Source organism: Siniperca chuatsi, linkage group LG5 (genome assembly GCF_020085105.1).
Source record: "Siniperca chuatsi isolate FFG_IHB_CAS linkage group LG5, ASM2008510v1, whole genome shotgun sequence".
Lineage (NCBI taxonomy): Eukaryota > Metazoa > Chordata > Actinopteri > Centrarchiformes > Sinipercidae > Siniperca > Siniperca chuatsi.
The window spans coordinates 23,852,384-23,871,744 of NC_058046.1; the positions used below are offsets into that span (position 1 = coordinate 23,852,384).

General features: G+C 38.9%; 1 protein-coding gene across 3 annotated transcripts; it reads right to left on the reverse strand.

The window, feature by feature from the left end:
* Positions 1–88: 88 nt before the first annotated feature.
* mapkapk5 (MAPK activated protein kinase 5) lies at positions 89–19,098 on the reverse strand. 3 transcript variants are annotated; one of them, XM_044197862.1, is made up of 14 exons: positions 18,055–19,095; positions 15,890–15,963; positions 10,851–10,926; positions 9,229–9,326; positions 8,991–9,099; positions 8,548–8,637; positions 7,953–8,048; positions 7,723–7,803; positions 7,399–7,586; positions 6,720–6,840; positions 6,472–6,602; positions 6,023–6,138; positions 5,416–5,520; positions 89–4,715 (listed from the first exon to the last, which is right to left on the reverse strand). In XM_044197862.1, exons 1-14 carry the CDS (start codon positions 18,088–18,090, stop codon positions 4,621–4,623), a joined length of 1,416 nt encoding a protein of 471 aa, XP_044053797.1. In that variant the 5' UTR covers positions 18,091–19,095; the 3' UTR covers positions 89–4,620. The 3 variants fall into 3 exon arrangements, 2 of the variants coding, with proteins under 2 accessions (XP_044053797.1, XP_044053798.1); XM_044197863.1 differs by lacking the exon at positions 8,548–8,637 and having other exon boundaries at positions 18,055–19,096; XR_006378150.1 differs by lacking the exon at positions 89–4,715 and having other exon boundaries at positions 6,472–6,636; positions 18,055–19,098.
* Between the last annotated feature and the right edge of the window lie 263 nt (positions 19,099–19,361).

Here is a 19,361-nt window from a genome sequence, read left to right on the forward strand (position 1 = left end):
AAAGGAATGCGATTGTGGGCTGCATATTTATCTGAGCAGGAATGCACACCAATAAATACTCAAAAACACTGCAAAAGGAAAAAATATATTCAAAAGTCAAAGAATTCCTTTATTACAAAGTCAGCATGTTGATGACACTCCAAAGACAGACAGGGCAAAAAAAAAAAAAATAGATGTGTAGACAGAAATACAGCTTGTCTTTCATGAGGGATTCAGGTACATGCTACATAACTGCCAGACCAGAGAAAAAAACAAGACTGGTAAAGCAGAGAAAAAGCTTTCCTTGACATTTCTCCCTGACTTATCAACATTAACAGGAATGGCTACTTCAGGTGAAATGAATCCTTTACATCTTTGTTTGATGCCAGACCCAAAGAAGCAAGCATTTCTTGAAACTCAAAATATATAAAACCTACCTCTCCGTACTTTATGAGTACACATAAAACAGAGGCAACTGGTATTTATCAAGAGTAGAAGTGCTGACAAAACTATTTCTGACTTTCAGGTGGTTTTTAATGAGCTGTTTTTTTTAAAAAAGGACATGGTTTATTTCTCCTCAGTCAGCATCCATGTTGGGAGAGCTTGGATAAAATCAGAAATGTTGTTTGTCTTCACTGAGCAGATAAGAGAGAGGAAGTGACTAGTGGAAGCTACTTAATATTTGTGAAATCTGTCTAAAGCTTAGGTTAGCCTGAATGTCAGTCAGAGGGGCATCCTGCAGCAGGAACTACTAAGTAAGAGGATGCAGGTGAGGGAAGTAGCATCTTCAAAATCAAATGCCCTCTGGGACTTTTAGTAACACTGAGCCAAACGGAGCAGCAAACAGCAGGTAAATGATGTGACTATGTTTCCCTTGGGGGATTTCCATTGTTGGGAGTATCAATATCAAGATACATGCCCTGACTTTACAGTGCAAAAATGCTATTAAATACATTATCTTTCAGCAATAATGCTCACTCGGGAGATCAATTCTGTTATTTGTGGGTGGGGAAGAGATGGAAGCAGCTCTGATTCATTGATAGGCCTCCAGATAATACAAAGGTTCAGCATACTGAACCAGGCACACACACAAGCACACATAAATTAATTACATACTGACACACATCCAGACAGACATGGTCAAAGCAAAACAAAACAGCACATCCAGACAGACATGGTCAAAGCAAAACAAAACAGCAGCATTCAGGTTCCACTTTCAGTGAGAAGCTGTGCTGATTCTGCAATACTGTACATTTGATGTGCTAAAATGTATGATCCAACATTAAAACAAAACAAAAAACAAACTTGACTGCTGCACATTAAAGCAAAATGTTAGTCATTTTGGGAAACACACTTAATTCGCTTTATGGCGTTGGAGATTGATACCACTCCCATGTGTTTGTTAAATAAGGCACCAGCACCTCTAAAACTCACTAATTAACAAGTTATATCTTGTCTTGTTTAATTTGTACAAAAAACAAAGTGAAAAATGACAATTCTTCACTCAGCTTTATGCACTTTATGTGCCGGTGCCCAGACAATTTTTTTGGCTGTGACCCGTTGCCAGGCAACGAGTGGAGACTCCAGGAAGTTATGCCCTTTAAGAAATAGTCCGGCAGGCAAATAAACCCCATAAAATGGCAAATGGTTGATTTTACATTTCGATTTTTGGACGGATTAAACAAACAAGATATAATTAGTTAATTAGTGAGCTTTAGAGGTACTGGTAGGCGGATTTTGTTAACACTGGACAGAGCCAGGCTAGCTGTTTCCCCTTGTTTCCAGTCTTTAAGCTAAGATAAGCTAACCAGCTGCTAGCTATAGCCTTGTATTCAATGGACAGAGTGGTATCAAGCTTCTCATCTGGCTTAATTCTTAATCTCAGCAAGAAAGCGAATAAGTTATTTCCCAAAATGCTGAACCATTTCTTTAATGTGTCAGTGGTTAAGTTAACAAGGGGTTAACTTAAGACACAAGCCAATCAATTTATCTAAAAATCAAGATTTTTCCCCAAATATGATGCTAAATGAATTTCAACAAAATGTTGCCAAACCAATACAATGAATTGTGGAATGAAAGACTTTGTCACAATAACTTACTATGTGACTTCCTCACATGAAAACGAGCACATTACAGCCAAAAGGACAAACACCAATCACTACTTATGATGATTCTGAGTTTCCCCTTCATCCTGTAATTAATTTTTACTGATAAAAGCAGTAAAGGATGAAGATGCCGCCCCATCAACAAGGCACATTTGAGCATAAAACCACATGTTAATAAGGCCTTTTCAAACACAAGCTGTGGTTATCATTAAGCTTTTAAGGGAGACTGTATGACAAACCATCATCAAGACCTACAGTCAAAATGATCTCTCAGAATCATGTTAGTAATGATTGCTCATTTTTTTGTTTTGAAGCCAAACCTAAATAAGAAATACAAGACAATCAAATGAAGGCTTGCATTTTTTCTTCATGTCAGTTACAAATGGTGTGAAAAAGGATCAGCTTACATATCATCACTGTCCTGTGTCTCCAAAATGTCAACCATTCATGAGCTAAGAAAAACAGCCCTGTTTTTAGCTATGTGACAATGCAAAAAGATAATCCAATGAGTTTTTAAATGGTTTATTTATCTTATGAAGTGGGAGAATTTTCTCAATCTCAGTTTCTCAAAATCACCAAAATTGGTGATACAAGTTTTTCCACTGGACAGCAACAATATATTGCACCAATGTTTGCTAATTACTCAGAATATCTTTTCATTAAGGTAAAAAAAAACATGGTTAATGCAGTAATAGTGACAGGAAAATATGTTCACAGAAAAAATTATTCCATATAAAGCCAAGAACTTGTCAAAGGGGAATTTCAAACAAACGTATGAGGATTTTTAAAATAAACAATAAACATTATTGAAGAAATAACCAGGCACTGAACAAGAGAACTTGCACTCTCAGCCATCTAAGCCCTGTTCTGTTGACTCAACATGGCCTCATTCAAACACCTGAACATGAATCCCTTCTTTCAACCCCTCTTTGAATAAATAATATCAGATATGACTATAGCACTAGAGCTAAAAAGTTCACTTTGGCTAATCAGTGATATGATATTAATTACAACTAGAGGATGAGTGAAGGGGGGGAGCATTTGCTGGTATTCAGACCATTGAAATGAAGTAGGGAAGGTCAGACAGTAATACTAACAGACTGATACACACCATCTCACTATCATGCACTATCAATACATGAATAAATTATTGCCCTATTGCACATTCAGTGGCACAGCATGTTGAGACTGAAATCCTAACAGACCTGTTTTATGGATGCTGAAACCTTTCTACTGATCTTTTCTGGCAAAAAGATGTCGACTATGTTGGACCAAAACTGCGCCAGGTGTTTTTTTGTGTTTCTGTTGGCTCAAGTAGCAAGCGCTCCTGCTTTAAAAAGGACTTAAATATCAACTGACCCTGGTCTGAATTCCAGTAAATACAAGTCAAAGCAGCTCAGACTGCTTCAGTTTCACAGATAAACAACTTTAATTGAAGACTGAACTTAAGACCTTTCAGAATCCCATCAGAAATGTATAAAATGCCTTTGCAAATATTTGAAATAATTCACTTCATTTTACTTGCCAGACACAAACATCAGAAACAGTATCATCGCTTCATGTGAATGGAGTTTGTGTGTGAAATCTACATGGATCTAGATAATCGTGAAAAGTTCATTCTTGACCTTGGAAACAGTTTGACAATAAAGTCTTAACTCAACTGGAGCTTTCAACAGCATCTCACAATCTAAGAAAAGAAGGCTGCGAGACAGTTAAAAGTTCCAAAAAAAGCTAGTAAGTGGACCTTAAATTAAGATGTTTTTGTCAAAAAACATTGATCTAAATGAGTCTGAAAGAAACCCAGCCATAGTGTTCATGCCTATGCAGCATGCTTCGATCTGTTTAGTGCCGTCTCTTACCAGCTTCAAAAAAGGGGTTTTGACTAAATTAATTTGGGGCTGCATTCGTCTATTTCATGACACTTTCTTTTACCTCCATTTCCACTCTGCCTTGACCTCTATACAACAAAAAGGTCAGGGGAAAGTTACACAAAAACAAAGATTCAGATAACTTAAATGCAGTCTGAGATTCAGAGTGTGTTTGGAAGAACAAAGTCACATCGTAGACGGCTTCTCTCGACTTTAGAGCCCACTGCCAGGCTACAAGTAAGGTATAAAATAATGGAATTCTTTGTTTAAATAAATAAAATTCTTAGGATGGTTAAAAGTAAATAAAATAGAATAAAAGGAAATAACTGGGATAAAACACGTGACGTCTTGGACAAGCAGCTAATAAAAATTCCCTCCCAGAAAATAATTTCTTTAACTGATCTTTCTCTTTTTTCTTTTTTTTTTTTGCAAAAATGAAAATATAGTTGTTTTTTTTCAATGTTCTTTGCAAGTGTCCATTTAAAAAAAAAATTATAGTACCAATGAGTCCTCTGAAATATATCTACAGCTGTACAATAGGTCTTGCAAGTGAATTCATGAAAAAACAAAATTAGCGCATCATTTTACATAAAAAAGCCTCTTTACAGATATGGGTTAAAAAGGGTCATAATAAACAATATAAAAAGAAGATAGAAAGACAGCGTTTGCTAATGAGATTCTTGGAGATTCGTCTTCTCTTCGATGGCCTGTTTTACTATTTCAGCCAACTTCAAGCGGTCAACTTTATCAGAAAAGGCTCGTCCTGCAATGAAAAAGCTGGAGGTTACGGACATAGTAACTACATGAACAACAGAAAGACACATAAATGAAAAATTATTAATGCTTTTAACTGGAAAAGAGCTCAAGAATGTGTTGCTTAACTAATTCATACCATCGTTTGTCTTTTTCACTTATTTTTGTTATCTATTAGGCTTTAACCACAGAGACTAAAAACTAAAAATAGAATATATATATAAAAACTAAAACAATTAATCAATTGTCATATTAGTTGCTGATTAATTCTCTGTCCATTGAATAATCGATTAATTGACCAATCGTTTCAGCTCTACTGTTAACCCATTAGTCCTCGGCCATTCAAGATCACTTCTGATTTGAGCTGCAATGTAACGTTTGGTCTTGCCTATTTATTTGTTGACATGGACAACGGAGCTGCGTTTGTTTTTGCTGGCGGATGAAGCAAATAGGCCATATAATGTGGGGAGTCATTACAGATGAATAAATATACAGGAAAAAAAAAAAATTCAATAGTTATGTTGATAATGTTAGATTAATTAACAATAAATGACAGAAGGAAAGACAACTACAGGAAAGTTCTAACAGCTTTTTTTTCTAGATGTCAAAAGGTAACAACAGCTTTGTTTTTAATTTGTTTATTACAAAAGAGAATAAAGAGAAATTAAGACGGCTTTTGCAAGATATAGACAAGATGAAATGGTACTGACCGTCCCAGCTGAGCCCCTGCAGGCCGTCTCTCAGCAGTTTACAGTCTCTGTTGAACCTCCAGGCTTCATACATCACCTCATTCAGCTTCTCATCCTCGTTCTCTCCTGCACAAACAAACATATTCACTTCAGAAGCTACTCTCCCTTTCTCTTTCTCTCAGAGATATTTTGCATTGGCAAGAGAACAACTTCACAATCATGCCTCAAATAAGCTATAATATATACAGCTCATTTAGCTTAATTAGAATTCCAGTGATATTATTCATTATACCTGTTAAAACATGGGTGAATATCACCAATTACATTTTGGGGAAAAAAAGAACATAATTAATAGTTGATCAACTATTTCCTGTGCACACTGGCAGTTTCTTTGTTTTCATCTTCAACTGGCAAAATGCTTCTTAGCTGAATAGACTAAAGACACATTTTTCACTTCACTCATCAAGCCAACATAACTTTAAAAGAAATGTCGATACATTGTCTGTGATGTATGCAGCAAATTATACCAGTGTATACCGTTGTGTAATACAGTCTGTGTATTTGTAGTTATTTCTTCAGTAAAATGCTGGTTGCACATCTGCTTAAGCATCAGTGTGGGTTTACTGACCAGCTTGTGGTAGTATACACTGTGCAATGACATCTCGTAACTTTTCCAGCGCTACGTTGGAGTCTTCCCCTCCGTTCTCTGGGTCATGAATGAAGAAACCGTCACTGGGCTTGGGGCTGCAACATGGACACCCAAACACATTTCAGACCAAACTTTGATATTTTATCAAATAATGTTATGTAAAATACATAATAACAAAGACTATAGAATACATGGACAGGAGAATAGTAACTGAGAATGAGATTTTAGTTTAGATTTAGCACTGAGTTATACAGGAAGGCAGAAACATTCTCACCCTGCCCTCACAGAGCTACTGTACCTTATCAGTGCAATAATAATTTAAAGTGCAATGTATCTATACTTCAAAAACAGAAACATTTTATGTTTCTAAACTTTTTAAAACAAGATGAGAAAAGTTGACACAAAAACCTCAACAACAGCAAACATACACTAGTAGTTTCCGCTTCCTGAGGATTGGGTTGTTGACAGAGTTTAGGGGCTTCAGGCTGACGTTCAGATCCTGAATTCTCATGTTGGCCAACTGCTCCGCATGGGCCTGCTGGATACCTGCGACTACCGCCTGGAAGGTAATAAGTACTCAACAGTGGCCTCTGCTGAAAATTCATTTAGGAACAGCATCATGACCGTATAATGTTGGTGAAACGAAAGATTGTGCACCTTTAACTTCCCCACTCACCTTGTCCATCATCATCTGGGCGGAGGGCAGCACATTGTCAAGGGCCTCAGTGCAGTTGAGCCAAGGGTGGGCCAAGACTCCTTCAATAGTCAGCCTCTCCTCTGGCTTCACCTTCAGCAGCCTGTAGGGAAGGGGACGAGGAGAGCGAGGGAGAACAAATTATTGGACAGAAAAAGGATGAATGAAGAAGTGTGCAGAGGGATGATATAAATAAGAGTGGGGAAGTAGGAGAAAAGGAGTAAGGATATGTGGGGAGAGGCAAAGCAAGTGAGGATATTAGGGACAATAACAAATAAATAATATATAAGAAGCAGGCATATAGAAGTTTTTTATGTTTTGGATATTTAAAAAAAACAACAACAAAACGACTGACAACAAGAGATGGTGTACAAAGTTGGATCAAGAGCCAAATCTAAATCTCACAAATATGTCATGGGTGCTTCAAAACAACAAAGAGCCACAATCAGTCTTAAAAGTCAACTTTTATATTTCTACCCCTGCTAGAGTGAGAACAAAAACATAGATCCCTTGTTTTACATGTCACCATTTAACTGTTAAACAAGCTAATTTACAGAATACGCCATTCAGCTGTTAGGATGGAGAGGCATGCTATGTTTTGGGTATATGGCAAGATGAGGTAACCAGCCCAGAGCAGGGAAAAAGAAACTTAGAGACTCACTTGCGTACAATGTCCTTGGCCATCTCAGAGATCTGGCTCCACTCATCTTCGGGGAAGTCAAAGCTGCCCGTCATAATCTTCTTCCTCATGTCCTTCGGGATGGTGCGACTGTGGTGCTTGGAGTAGAACGGAGGATAACCACACAGCATCACGTAGATGATCACACCGAGAGACCACAAGTCACAGCTCTGAAAAACGACAGAAAAGAAAGATTTATTTAAAAATATTTACAGTATTGATATTTGTAGGAAACATTAAATCAAACGAGGAACAATACCTGCCACAGTATGCCTAAATGTTTAGTTCAACAGGTTTGAGTCTCACCTTGTTATAGGTATAAGGAGTGGGTGAGGTAGGTATAATTCCAGACTTTTCCTTCTGGTGTCTTCTTTGAGCCTCAAGTACCTGAACAGAAATGACATCAGGAGGGAAACATCATGGACATTTGCATCAGCTTTCATTATTGCTGCATTTAAGATGTCCCCATTAAGAAGCAAATCTGTGTGTATACATTTACCAAGTATTTGTGGATGAATTCTATGTTCGCTATTTACCTGAGGTGCTACGTAGTAGGGAGTGAACTGAGGGGTCATCAAGTCTCCTTGATCAATTTTGGCAAAGCCAAAGTCACACAACTTAACAGGTGCATCCTGTGGAAAAAACAGAATGACAGAGTGAGCAGCATGAATGTGGAGCAAGCACAGAAATGTGCTTTAATAGCTTCCTGTACAGAAAATCTCAGCTTGTTCATGTCTCAGTGGCTTGCGTTTCACTTGACAAAATGTTTTAAAAAGGAATACATTCAGGTTTCAGGGAGATCATCGAAGGTGCTGCCAGAGTAAGGGCGGACTTTGAAGTCTAGCACAGCAAATGCAGATTGGATATTTCCAAATCCTCTACATGATTTTGGCCAATTTCTGCCAAACAACAGCCACTAAATTTTCCTTCTTATGGTGTCTCAAAAAGTAAAGCACTGGCTGCAGCCTTAAAGTCCAGCAAAGTCCAGTTTATTTTCCTTTGTAGTATATGTACGTTGTGTGTTTAATTAGCGCAAAAGCATCAGAAGTGCCATAAGTAGAGGTACACTTTTAAAATTGCAGTATTTATGTCTACACTTATTCTCTGTGCAATGCAACTTTAGCCTCTTACCAGAGAGTTATCCTTGAAGAGCAGGTTCTCTGGCTTCAGGTCGCGATGTGCAATATTTAGACAGTGACAATGTTCCAAGGCTTGACTGATCTACAGGGGGAAGAGACATCAGACTGAGACACCACTCTATGTGTGTGTGTGTCTGTGTGTGTGTCAAAGCAGCCTTTAAAACACACTTGATTTGAGCTGGTGTGTGTTGCTTCTTTTGACCATGTGTCTCACTGTTCAACTGCCTCATGTGCTGCTTTATCCAAGCAGGGGGCTGCTAATGACATGGGAAGGCTGCGAGATATGCTGTTACACACAGAGGAAAGGTGTTTCACACAAAGAAACGCGCAAAGACTGACCAACCGGAATTAAATCTCTAGAAAATTACATTCAGAGAACAAGCAGTCTGTGTTGACTCCTCGCATGCTGAAGTGTGTGTTTGTGTGTGTCTTCACCTGTTTAGTGACCTGGCTGGCCATCTTTTCAGTAAAGTGCCTGTGCTGACTGATTCTGTGGAACAGCTCGCCACCCTCCATCATCTCCATAACAATCAGGAGCCTTGCTCTGTAAAAAAACAAGAAAGGAGGTGTGGATGGTGAGAGGAAACAGCAAAAAGAGAGGAGATGGATTGACGTACAGTTAAAAAAGAAATGGATTTTACACAAACAAATCCACACACACAAAGCTCTTTACCTCGGGCTGGACTCGTGTGGGAACTGGACACTATTGGCGTAAACCTCCAGGATTTGCACTATGTTTGGGTGGTTGGCACACATCATATGGAGACGCACCTGCATGGAAGAGAATCAAACACTGTGTGTAGAGTAAATCACTTAAGTATGTTACATTTTCATTTTAAAACCATGTGAAATAACTACAACACAGAACAGCATCCCATCCTCAATACGATCACTCTGTCCTCGGTCATACTGCCATTGCTTACAGGGACTTCTGAATAGAACTCTTCTACCATGCTAAATGTACTTTTATATCATGATCAATATTTGCTGGCATATTAGATTCTGATCCAATATTGCCATAAGAAAGTCCTGCTCATTGCTTTGTGACATCGGCCAAAATGGCTTAACATAACAAGAGATATTAAAGTGATATCGCAGTTAAGTACATAGCGAAATCTCCAACAGCTGATACATTTCTACTGTAGTAGTAGTATATATGGTAATATTACCAAACCCTAACACAATGTAATCACAGCCCGTGTAGCGAAACCAGCAGGTAACAGAGCAGCAGCTTCCGTCCTTCATCTTTGTCTACACAGGATGCGTTCAGGCACAGTTTTGAGTGTATGTCAGCCGCGTTTTGGCAGCGCTCAGAACACAACACACGATCACTGTACTTACACATGTAAAAACATAAGAAAATAGACTTTAAGAGTGAAATATGATGACTGAAACATGCAGCTAAAACGCCTCCTGTGTGGACAAGCTGTAACAGAACTTCAGTACCCAATATCCAAGCTCTGTACATTACTACAAGATATGAAGGCCTTGTTTACTATTCTTTTCTCCTTCATCATATTTACAGAAAAGGTCAGGGGAGAGTTTGTGTGCGTGTGAGAGAGAGAGCAAGATGAACACCTGGAAACTCAAGGTGGTTTAGTACAGGTGCCACAGCAGAAATAGGTTTCACCTTTATTGAGTGCTGTTTTCGATTGCAAGAATCCTCCTTATGAACTGTTAAATAAAACTAACAGATTCGACAAATACAATTGCAAATTACGCTGCTAACAATAAGGTGGCTTCTTCCAACTAACTATTTGCAATGATCCAAATTATGCAGTGTCAGACTAAGCAAGAAGCAATTTGTAACCAAACGTAAACTGAACTCGTCATTGTCGTGCAGACGTGCACACACACACAAAACATAGCCTGTATCCAAGGTAGACCATCATTTAAAAAGATGATAAAAGTGCCTGAAGGATGTATTGTTTAATGGTAATTATCTGTGTGTATTTGTTGACAGCTTTCACAGTTCAGCAGCGAGAGCTTGTGTGAAGCAAGTCTGTGTTGCTTGTTTTGACTGCATGTCTCACTGCTCGACTGCTTGATCAAAACAGAAGGCTGCTGATGACATGAAGAGGCTGCTAGACACACTGTTCACCACAGGAAGACAATGTTATGGACAAAGACGCCCATACAAACAGACAGAAGCAGCACAGAAGATAGAGTGACGAGGAAAGAAAAACAGGAGTTAATAAAGACTGATAACAGACAGGCAGACAGAACAAAGCATATTGATACAGCCAAAGACAACAACCAGACATTAATCACAAACGCGACAGTGTGTCCTCTAACCTCGTTTCTGGCCTTGGGGCGATCAATGAGGATCTTTAGGGCCAGGCGTTCCTGAGATGACTTCTTCACACAAACTCTGAAAAGGAAGAAAACAACAGTCAACAAACATATCAGTCAACATGATAACCTTAGTCACAGATGCGATCATGTACGCAAATAATCAATAAGGTTTCTGTAGTGGCAGGGCTTTTCTTATTCTCAGTTGCTCTGTTTGTCATCGATGTTGGGCTTTTTCGAGTAATGTCTGCTAAATTCTTGTCTGCAAAATGTAATCACAGTGTCTGTATATAAAATACACAGTCAGGCCTTTTGCCACCATTCTTGTTTGTATAACAAAGATATATATAAGTATAACATGATCATTATAAAGTCAAGTCAATTTTATTTTATTTTTTTATTTAATTTTATTTTTATTTAAACCCAAATCCACAAATTTGTTCAAGAAAATGCCAGACTCCATTGTTACTGGTGTTAACTCTTGACTCTTGAGTATTTAGGGATTACTATTACACCTCAAATAAAAACACGATCCCATCATGTAATTATGACGCCATTGTCACTCAGGTAAATGACAGCTTGGATAGATGGATGACTCTCCCCCTCACATTAATTATTAAAATTAATATTCTCCCCAAATGTTTCTATTTATTTCAATCAATTCCTCTTACACCTCCACCAGCCTTTTTCTCCAGCATGAAGAAAGCATTCACAAACTTTATCTGGAAGCAATCAAGACTTCGCTTAACACTACTATACCGACCATATGATAGAGGTGGGCTCCAATCTACCATGGGTCCAGATAGAGAAAGACAGTGCCAGAGGACTGACTCTTGATACATATCTGTACCCGTGTTCTGCTGTACTTAAGCAGAACACGGCTAATCTATTTGTTAAAAGCTAATCTATTTGTTAAAAGCACAATTACAGTTTGGTATGAAACATAAGACGTATTTAGGGAACTAACAGGGTTATTACAGTTTTCTCCCATTTGGGGTAACTCATTAACACCAGGTAAATAAGATCATGGATTCAGGCTCTGGGCTCAGAGGGCACCTTTATAGAGATAACACCCTCATGTCCAAAATCTTAGACCCTCAAGCTCATTTGTTCAAATATTTTCAAATACAAGTTTAATTCGCTCTAGGATTCAGTCATATCAATGCCCTCCTTTAAAAAGGTGGGGTATGCAATTCTTGAGAAATCCAACGCCATGACAAATACCATGATATAGAGCGAACAACAACAAAGCAAGTAATGTAACTAACGTTAGCTAGGTTGTGGGTTAGCAAACTGCCCCTACAGTTGCAGCTCCAGACAGCGACAGTCACAACTCTCCTGCTACTATAGCTAACATCACAACAACAGCATATCTTTGCAAACTAGAAAGTAAGCTGAATGTCCGTGGGCAAGTCATTTAAGGTTACCTGACACACAAATCATGGCTGGAATAGTGTTGTGTGGCTCGGTCCGAGCAACTTTGTGGTTTCCTATTTACAGAGCCAGGGCTGTGTACAAACACCAGATTTTTTTTCAGCGCACACACTGAACGGACAGCTAGCGGACCGTGAGGAGATATTCGCTGAATTTGACAAAAAGAAGTGTATTGGGTTAGAATCGCACTCCCCACCTTTAAGTATCATTGAAGACCTGGCAACATCGGATCCCTATGCTAAAGGAAAGATCTCAATAATATACAAAAAACTGGTAAAGGCATCTACAGAATCCTCAAATTATAAAAGAATGGTGTGAATAGAGGGTTTTTAGACAGATATTACAGAGCAAGAATGGGAAAAGGCTTATCAAGCAAAAACATGCATCTATTAATAGTAGATTTAAATTGGTCCAATTTAATTGGCTTATGAGAATATATGTAACTCCTGAAAAACTCCATAAATTCAAACCTAATATCCCACTCAGACATTTGTATAAAATGTAGAACAGAAAAAGGAACCCTATTCATTGCATTTGGAAGTGTAAACATAGACAAGACTTTTGGAAAGGAATAATCGACACAATTTCCAACATCGTCCACAAAGAAATCCCTGTATGCCCAGAGATTTGTATTTTTATTCCTGAAGGATTGGCCCTGAGAACTCATGAAAGTAAGTTGGTTAACCTTTGCCTAATACAAGCGAAACGTCTTATTGCTAGACATTGGAAAAGTGTTCGTGGTCTGTCTTTGAACCTTTGGATTAATGAGCTTTCTTCTTGCATAGCGATTGAAAGGCTTACATATGTAATCAAACAAAAAAGTAATATCTTTCGTAAAATATGGGATTCATTTCTTACATTTTTGGAATCAAGACCTGTACCCCTTTTTGTTTTTGTTTTGTTCTTTTTTTTTTTTTCAATTGATATGCAGGCATATATGTTTGCATTTATGCATGTGGGTATACATATGTGTATATGTATGTAAGTTATTTATTTTCATTATTATTTTGTAAACCATCATTATTGTTTTAATCTACACCGATGGATGGCTTGGAGTTCATGGGTGGGTGGGTGTTAAGGAGGGAAGATGTTTCAAAGGAGACTTGAATTATGCAACAAACCCATCTTGGAAAAAGTGATGTATCTTGTTCAAAATCAATAATAATAATAATATGCGATACAAAAAAAAAGCTAGACAGTCTCCACAAATACAAAACACAGCTGGTACCAATGTGTAGCCTAATAAGGTTTGGGAGCTATGATTCAGTGTGTGGTATCGGTGTATATGTCAGCTGATAAGTCACAAGAAATTGCAGTACAGAAATTTAGAAACAGTTCTGCCCTTATATAATTTGTCCACCAGTGACAAGTTGATTTTTCAACAAACCGTGAAATGTTCTGCTTACTACATATCTTGGTCACAAGGTGAGACCCACAATTCTCTCAGTAGTGGCATCAAAAATCCTTTATCGGTCAGGCTATACAGTAGTTTGATCGATGTTTGGCTGCACATGGGTTTGTGGTGCTTGTTTAGGGGTTCTATTTTATTTGATTAGCTTTTAGCTTTATTGCATTTCTATGTACTTGAATATGGTTCTACAGTTGTTATACATTATTTCTTAAAGTCTAGAAAATAAGTGCTGTGAAGTTAAATTTGCCCTGATATAAACACAGAGACAAGAAAGCAGCCGAGTTAGGAATAGTATTTTGTCAACATCAGTTTGTTATGAGAAATATAAATCTTGTCTGCATCTTTGTAATAAGAGTAAAACCAAAGAAAGCCATCCGAGTCTGTCATGTTTTTCATATTCATATTTAAGGTTGCAAAACATTTGAATGAATATCTCCTGTTGATGGTTTTCTTCAAATTATATTTTAGGACTGCAGCAGAAAACAGATTAAATATGGACCGCAGGGATATACATTTCATTTCCTGAAAAGTCTATTAACTCTTATCTCCTTCCTCTAAGCAGCAAGAACACAAATATTCACTTTAAACAGCAACCTCTGGCCCTTAAACTCAGATTACACTATTAAAGCATTACTGGGAGAAACATTCTGCTTCGGCCAAAGTTCACTTCACTGGAAAGCAATACCTACCTTATCACAGAGTTAGACAGAGGGGGGCTGGTATAGTAAAAGACATGAATGTGTCATGACACAGAAAGAGGAACGGGGGGTGAGTAGGAAAATCAAAAAAAGATTTGTATTAGGCAAAAGTCTCCATGACTCAGAAATATAGTTAGAAAAATAAGAGACAGGGTAGGTGAGAGTTGCCCGAAAAGAAACAGAGTACAGCATGAATCATAGAGTTAAGAGTGTGTTTACACAGAGGGCTGATGAGTCAGTTTCTCAGTATTCTTGTCACTTGAGGCCAAAACTATACACCTTAGGAAATAACAGGCTGCTCTCTGCTGATCCAGACCCATGATAGCTTCAAAGCACAGAATGAGCAGGAGGAATAAGTGACACACTGATATATTACAGGCTGTGTCTAGCTGGAATCACCAGGGCAGTCAAACTTGCACAAAAGAAACTGCACATAGCATAAACAGACTCAGAAAGCTGTTTGAGTAGCCACTGCCACCCTGTAACGTTCTGCAGTAAAAGTAGTTTCCTAATGGGTTAAAAATAAAATGGCTGAAGAGTCATTATTGCTAGTAGCTACTATTGTTAGTATTTCAGAAATGTGTGCTTTCCTGTGACATATTACTGCCCACGAGAGAAGAATGCAGAGGGCAATGCAAAAAGTGCTGAATTTAATCACTGATCCCTCGTGCATCCACAAACATCCACTATTCAATCTGAGTGCAGCTTCTCAAAAGGTTAGTTGCTTTGTATAAAAAGTTTCAGCTATAGCATGTGGACAGAAACCTGCCAAAGCCAAGGAATTAGACATAATACACTTTTCAACATGTTTACATGTATTCATTTGCACAAGAAGACTTAAAACTCAAAAACAGGCTTAGATACTTCCACTGAAGGGTGTGAGGGTTTTGGGTTGGATTCAAGCCCAGGTCGCTGCAGTTACATGGATTGTGTCTGAGCCAAATGAGCCACCACCAACTACAACAAAAATGGTACCGGTGCCAAACATCTCCATATTAAGCCTCGAGTTGTGACAGTGTTACACACTAATAGTTGGTCCAGTATGTTAAGGCCCGGTCAAGTGACAAGCATCTGGCCCTTTCATATTCTCAATATGTGTTAATGTGTCAAGGATAAAGTCAAACTGTGCCGGTGAATTGGTGCCACGGTGAACGCGACGCAATAAAACCACAGGAGAAGTAGAAAGCAGCAAACGTCAGAAACATGTTATAATAATCTGCTCTGACATCATACTTGAATCCAGCAGTTGGTGTGCCAAAAGTGTGGCTGCAACCATGTCTTTTGCATCACAGTAGCGCTCACAACCGTGGTTTAGTCATGCACTTCAAGGGCTGGGCAATATATCAATATTCATCTCTTTCTTTAATCCTATCATATGATTTTAGAATATTCTGAGTCACGATACATTATTTTCAGATCTGAACAAAACTAGAAAGCTATCTCACTTGACACCGACCATGGAGAAAAGTACTTCTTAACACACTCTCTCTCGCACTCACCTGACAGGTCCACTGATGCCGGCTCCCAACTTCTGCGTCCAGTTGATGTTGTACTCGTCTAGAATGGATGTCTCCTGTCGAGAAGAGAAACCACACCAAACAATATATCAGATGTTTGAAAAGAATAAAAAAAGAGATACACTTTTGTGCAGAACTGGTATGTTCTACAAACCTACTGTTAAGTTTATGGATTCCCTTTACTTTTCACAGTTATCAGCATAGTTTATGTCATGCAGTACAATCAACAGCCCACCGCCACCCACCCCTATTAAAAATGAGGGAAAAAAAATCTGTACAAGAAAGACCATTCCCAATCATTGTCAGTACCCAGAATATCAACTGAAACTGCTGTTTATAACAATACAGACTTTTCACATGACTTTTAAACTAAATTATTTTACAAAACAGCTTAGCAGATTCTGACATTCTACTGAGTGATTCTTCTGAAGATTGCTATGCATTTTTCCCCATTGTCTTAGAGCTGGGTTGCATAATAGCTATCTTATCCATTACTGCCTGTCTAGTTTCAAGATAGTGCTAATCCTTAACACTGATTATTCTTGAAAAAAAGACAGCTTGGCTGCTATAAAACACATACATCTGAGTAAGCTCAGCCACTGCTGCCTATAAAAGGATTCTAAAAGAAGGATGGGATGGTATCCAGGAAGGAGGGGAGCACTGGGAGAGTTTATTGGGATGGTGTACTTAGAATCACACTTGTGCTGGATTCAAATATATTTTTGGTTTGTCAATATTTCTAACTTTGTGCTGTATTTAAGTACAGATTGTTAAGTGACCCATTCTCTACTTGTACTTTAAAAAAAAAAAACTTAAGATCAGAAAATTATTAAATTAACCCTTTTCCTCCTTTCCTGAGAGCATATTGGTCTTGGCCAGCACAATGAGTTTAATCGTGTGCCACTGCCAACAGGTACCATAATGTCTCCTCCCAACCACTGCCCTGGCCAGTCCACTATGCTCTGTGTAAACACAAAGAGGCTGATGAAAATTGGGATTCATGATGATTACGCAACCTAGGACAAGGGGCTGGTATTTACTACACCAGGGTCTGTACAATTTACTTCATATCTTTGAAGGATCTGACTCCTCTAGGCCCATCATTGGCGGCTGTGGATAATGAATCTAACAAAGCTGGTTACCAATTGGCTCTGTTAATTCCAGGATTTCCAAACCTATGAGCAAGTTCACATGGAAGAGGTAAGGTTTGCAAATACAAGCCAACCACGTGCACCATCAATAGATCAGGAGCAACATATTTAATACAAGGTATGATGTAACTGTTTATTCCTGTGGAGCAGAAGGTTGCTGCGCAGCATAGGTTACCATGATGATTTCTTGAGTGCACCAGGGTCGTGATACCAGAGAGCCTGGGTTAAGCCCATAATTAGCTAGCTAACCCACGACCCCAGTGGACACCCAGTGTGTGTGTTCCAGTTATCAGTGGCACACCCCCCCCAGTCAACACAGCATCAGGTACATTCTGACCCAACTGTGAAAGCAGGGGCCAGGGCCACTTGAGATCACATTTTACTGCTGACATAGATGCCTGGGCAGTGACACACTGAGGGGAGCAGGCCAGGAACAAATCCCAGAGCCAGGGTGTATGGAAATGTTGCCAGTTAATCAACATGACTATGCTAGATAGAGCCAAGCTCCACAGTAATGTTTATCGTGGCTAAAACTTTCCATAGCACATTTTTTATGATTCACATGTCTACTATTTGTAAGATACACAAAAACTCCTATTGTCAAGGGATGTCATGTGTTATATAAATCTATGAGAGTCCCACACCTTAAGATTAAAGTGTAGTTTTTAGTGCAGTCTTCATTGCAATTATTATTAGCGCAATAGGCAATTAAGATCATGTTGACAGAAGGAACATTGAAAATAATCAAAATATAAAACAAATAAAGTGAGTAATCAGCCTCCATCTGACAGACATCCAGTTGTCACTCCGCAATAATCTCCAGACCCAACGATTAAGAGATAATAACATTCCCACCATCAGTGGACGTTGTTGCAGCTTCGTTTGTTGATTTCAAACTTCATTAAATCAAGACCAAAAGTGATTGCTGCTACAGAAGTGAAAACTACTGCAATGTCTGCTTACATGAAGATTTGCATTTGATTTTATTAAAATTACCTTGATAAACTTGTCTGCGTTGTTATCCTCCGACATGGTGTTCTGCTCAGGACAGATGAAGTCTGCCTCGCCAATCTCAGACAGTTGACAGTGGAAACAAAGCGTTTTTCTCTGACCTTTAGAGTTTCGGTCTTGCAACCCTGGGCTGGACCAAGGTTTGTTATATTACTACTGCAGACAGGACAAGGCCATTAGGGCAAAATGATATTCGGCCACCGATCAGCCAAAGCCGAGTTTCGTTCACTTGGACACCTGAAGCCCACCAGCCGGTACGATGTAACGTTAGATCAGGCCAGCTCGGCTCACAACCTCGGGGTCCGACTCGCTCTTCAAGTCGTCTTGAATTCACTGTAGTGACCATGTAGAGTGCCAAACACCGAGCAAGGTTACCAGAAAAGCCGAAGACAAGCCCAATGTGGACTAGCCCACCACTTTTGGAGGGGCACTGAGCATGGGGCAAGAAGTGTATTTTTAGCCAGCGGAATGACAGCAGTGCTCTACTAACGCTGCGAAGACGCTGGGGACCGGCTAAGCTGCTGTTAGCTCGCTTGCTAGCAAGTAAACTGGTGCCACTCCATCCCGCGGCCAGGGCAGATTATTCCACAACAAAGGCAACCGTGAAAGACAAGGTAGACCAAAGATGCGAACTGAAAATCACAGATACTGTCCTCAATGAGCGTCGGGTTGATCTGACACAACGAGCACACCGTGTCCCCAAAAGCACAGCAGCTTATTATGTCGTCGAGCCGAGCCTGCTAACGCGCTAGCGAGTTAGCTCAGGTGGCAAGTTCGTTTTCCAGCTTTACTCAAAGCCACAGATGTTAACATTCTTCCGTAAGACAATGTAGTAAAAATCAGCGCTCGTACGTAACAATAACACCATCTCAGCAATGGAAAGGGCTAATGAAGAATGTTTTCAGAGGTGACCATGGAGATACGCGCACCTCTGGACTATTTTGCTAATCCCATAGCTTCTTGTCAATTGGAATACACAACCCGAGTCGGCACTACGCAATAGCAGTCCGTTCAGACCGCCTGACGAAAATCATCGTCACGTTTTGTAACTTTGGACAATATGTGGATATGTATTGTTTTATGCCAATAAATATGTATTTTGATACGTATTCAGCGTGTTTTGGCCAGTACTTTTTTTAAACGGAACTGTTTTATATAATATGATAAAATAAGTTTGAAATGGCCAGACTCTGATGGGTCCGTATAAGGTCCCAGTTTAAAAAAAATAAACTTTATTAACAATTTTATTTATGTACAAACAATAAAGCAAAAGTGTCTTGTATTGAAGTGAG

Coding starts and splice junctions, on each gene's coding strand:
- mapkapk5 (XM_044197862.1), bottom strand. CDS start 18,090: ATGTCGGAGGATAACAACGCAGACAAGTTTATCAAG. Junction 9,327..10,850: donor GCCCCAAGGCCAGAAACGAG/GTTAGAGGACAC, acceptor TCTTCCATGCAG/GTGCGTCTCCATATGATGTG. Junction 5,521..6,022: donor GTGTATACTACCACAAGCTG/GTCAGTAAACCC, acceptor TTGTTTGTGCAG/GAGAGAACGAGGATGAGAAG.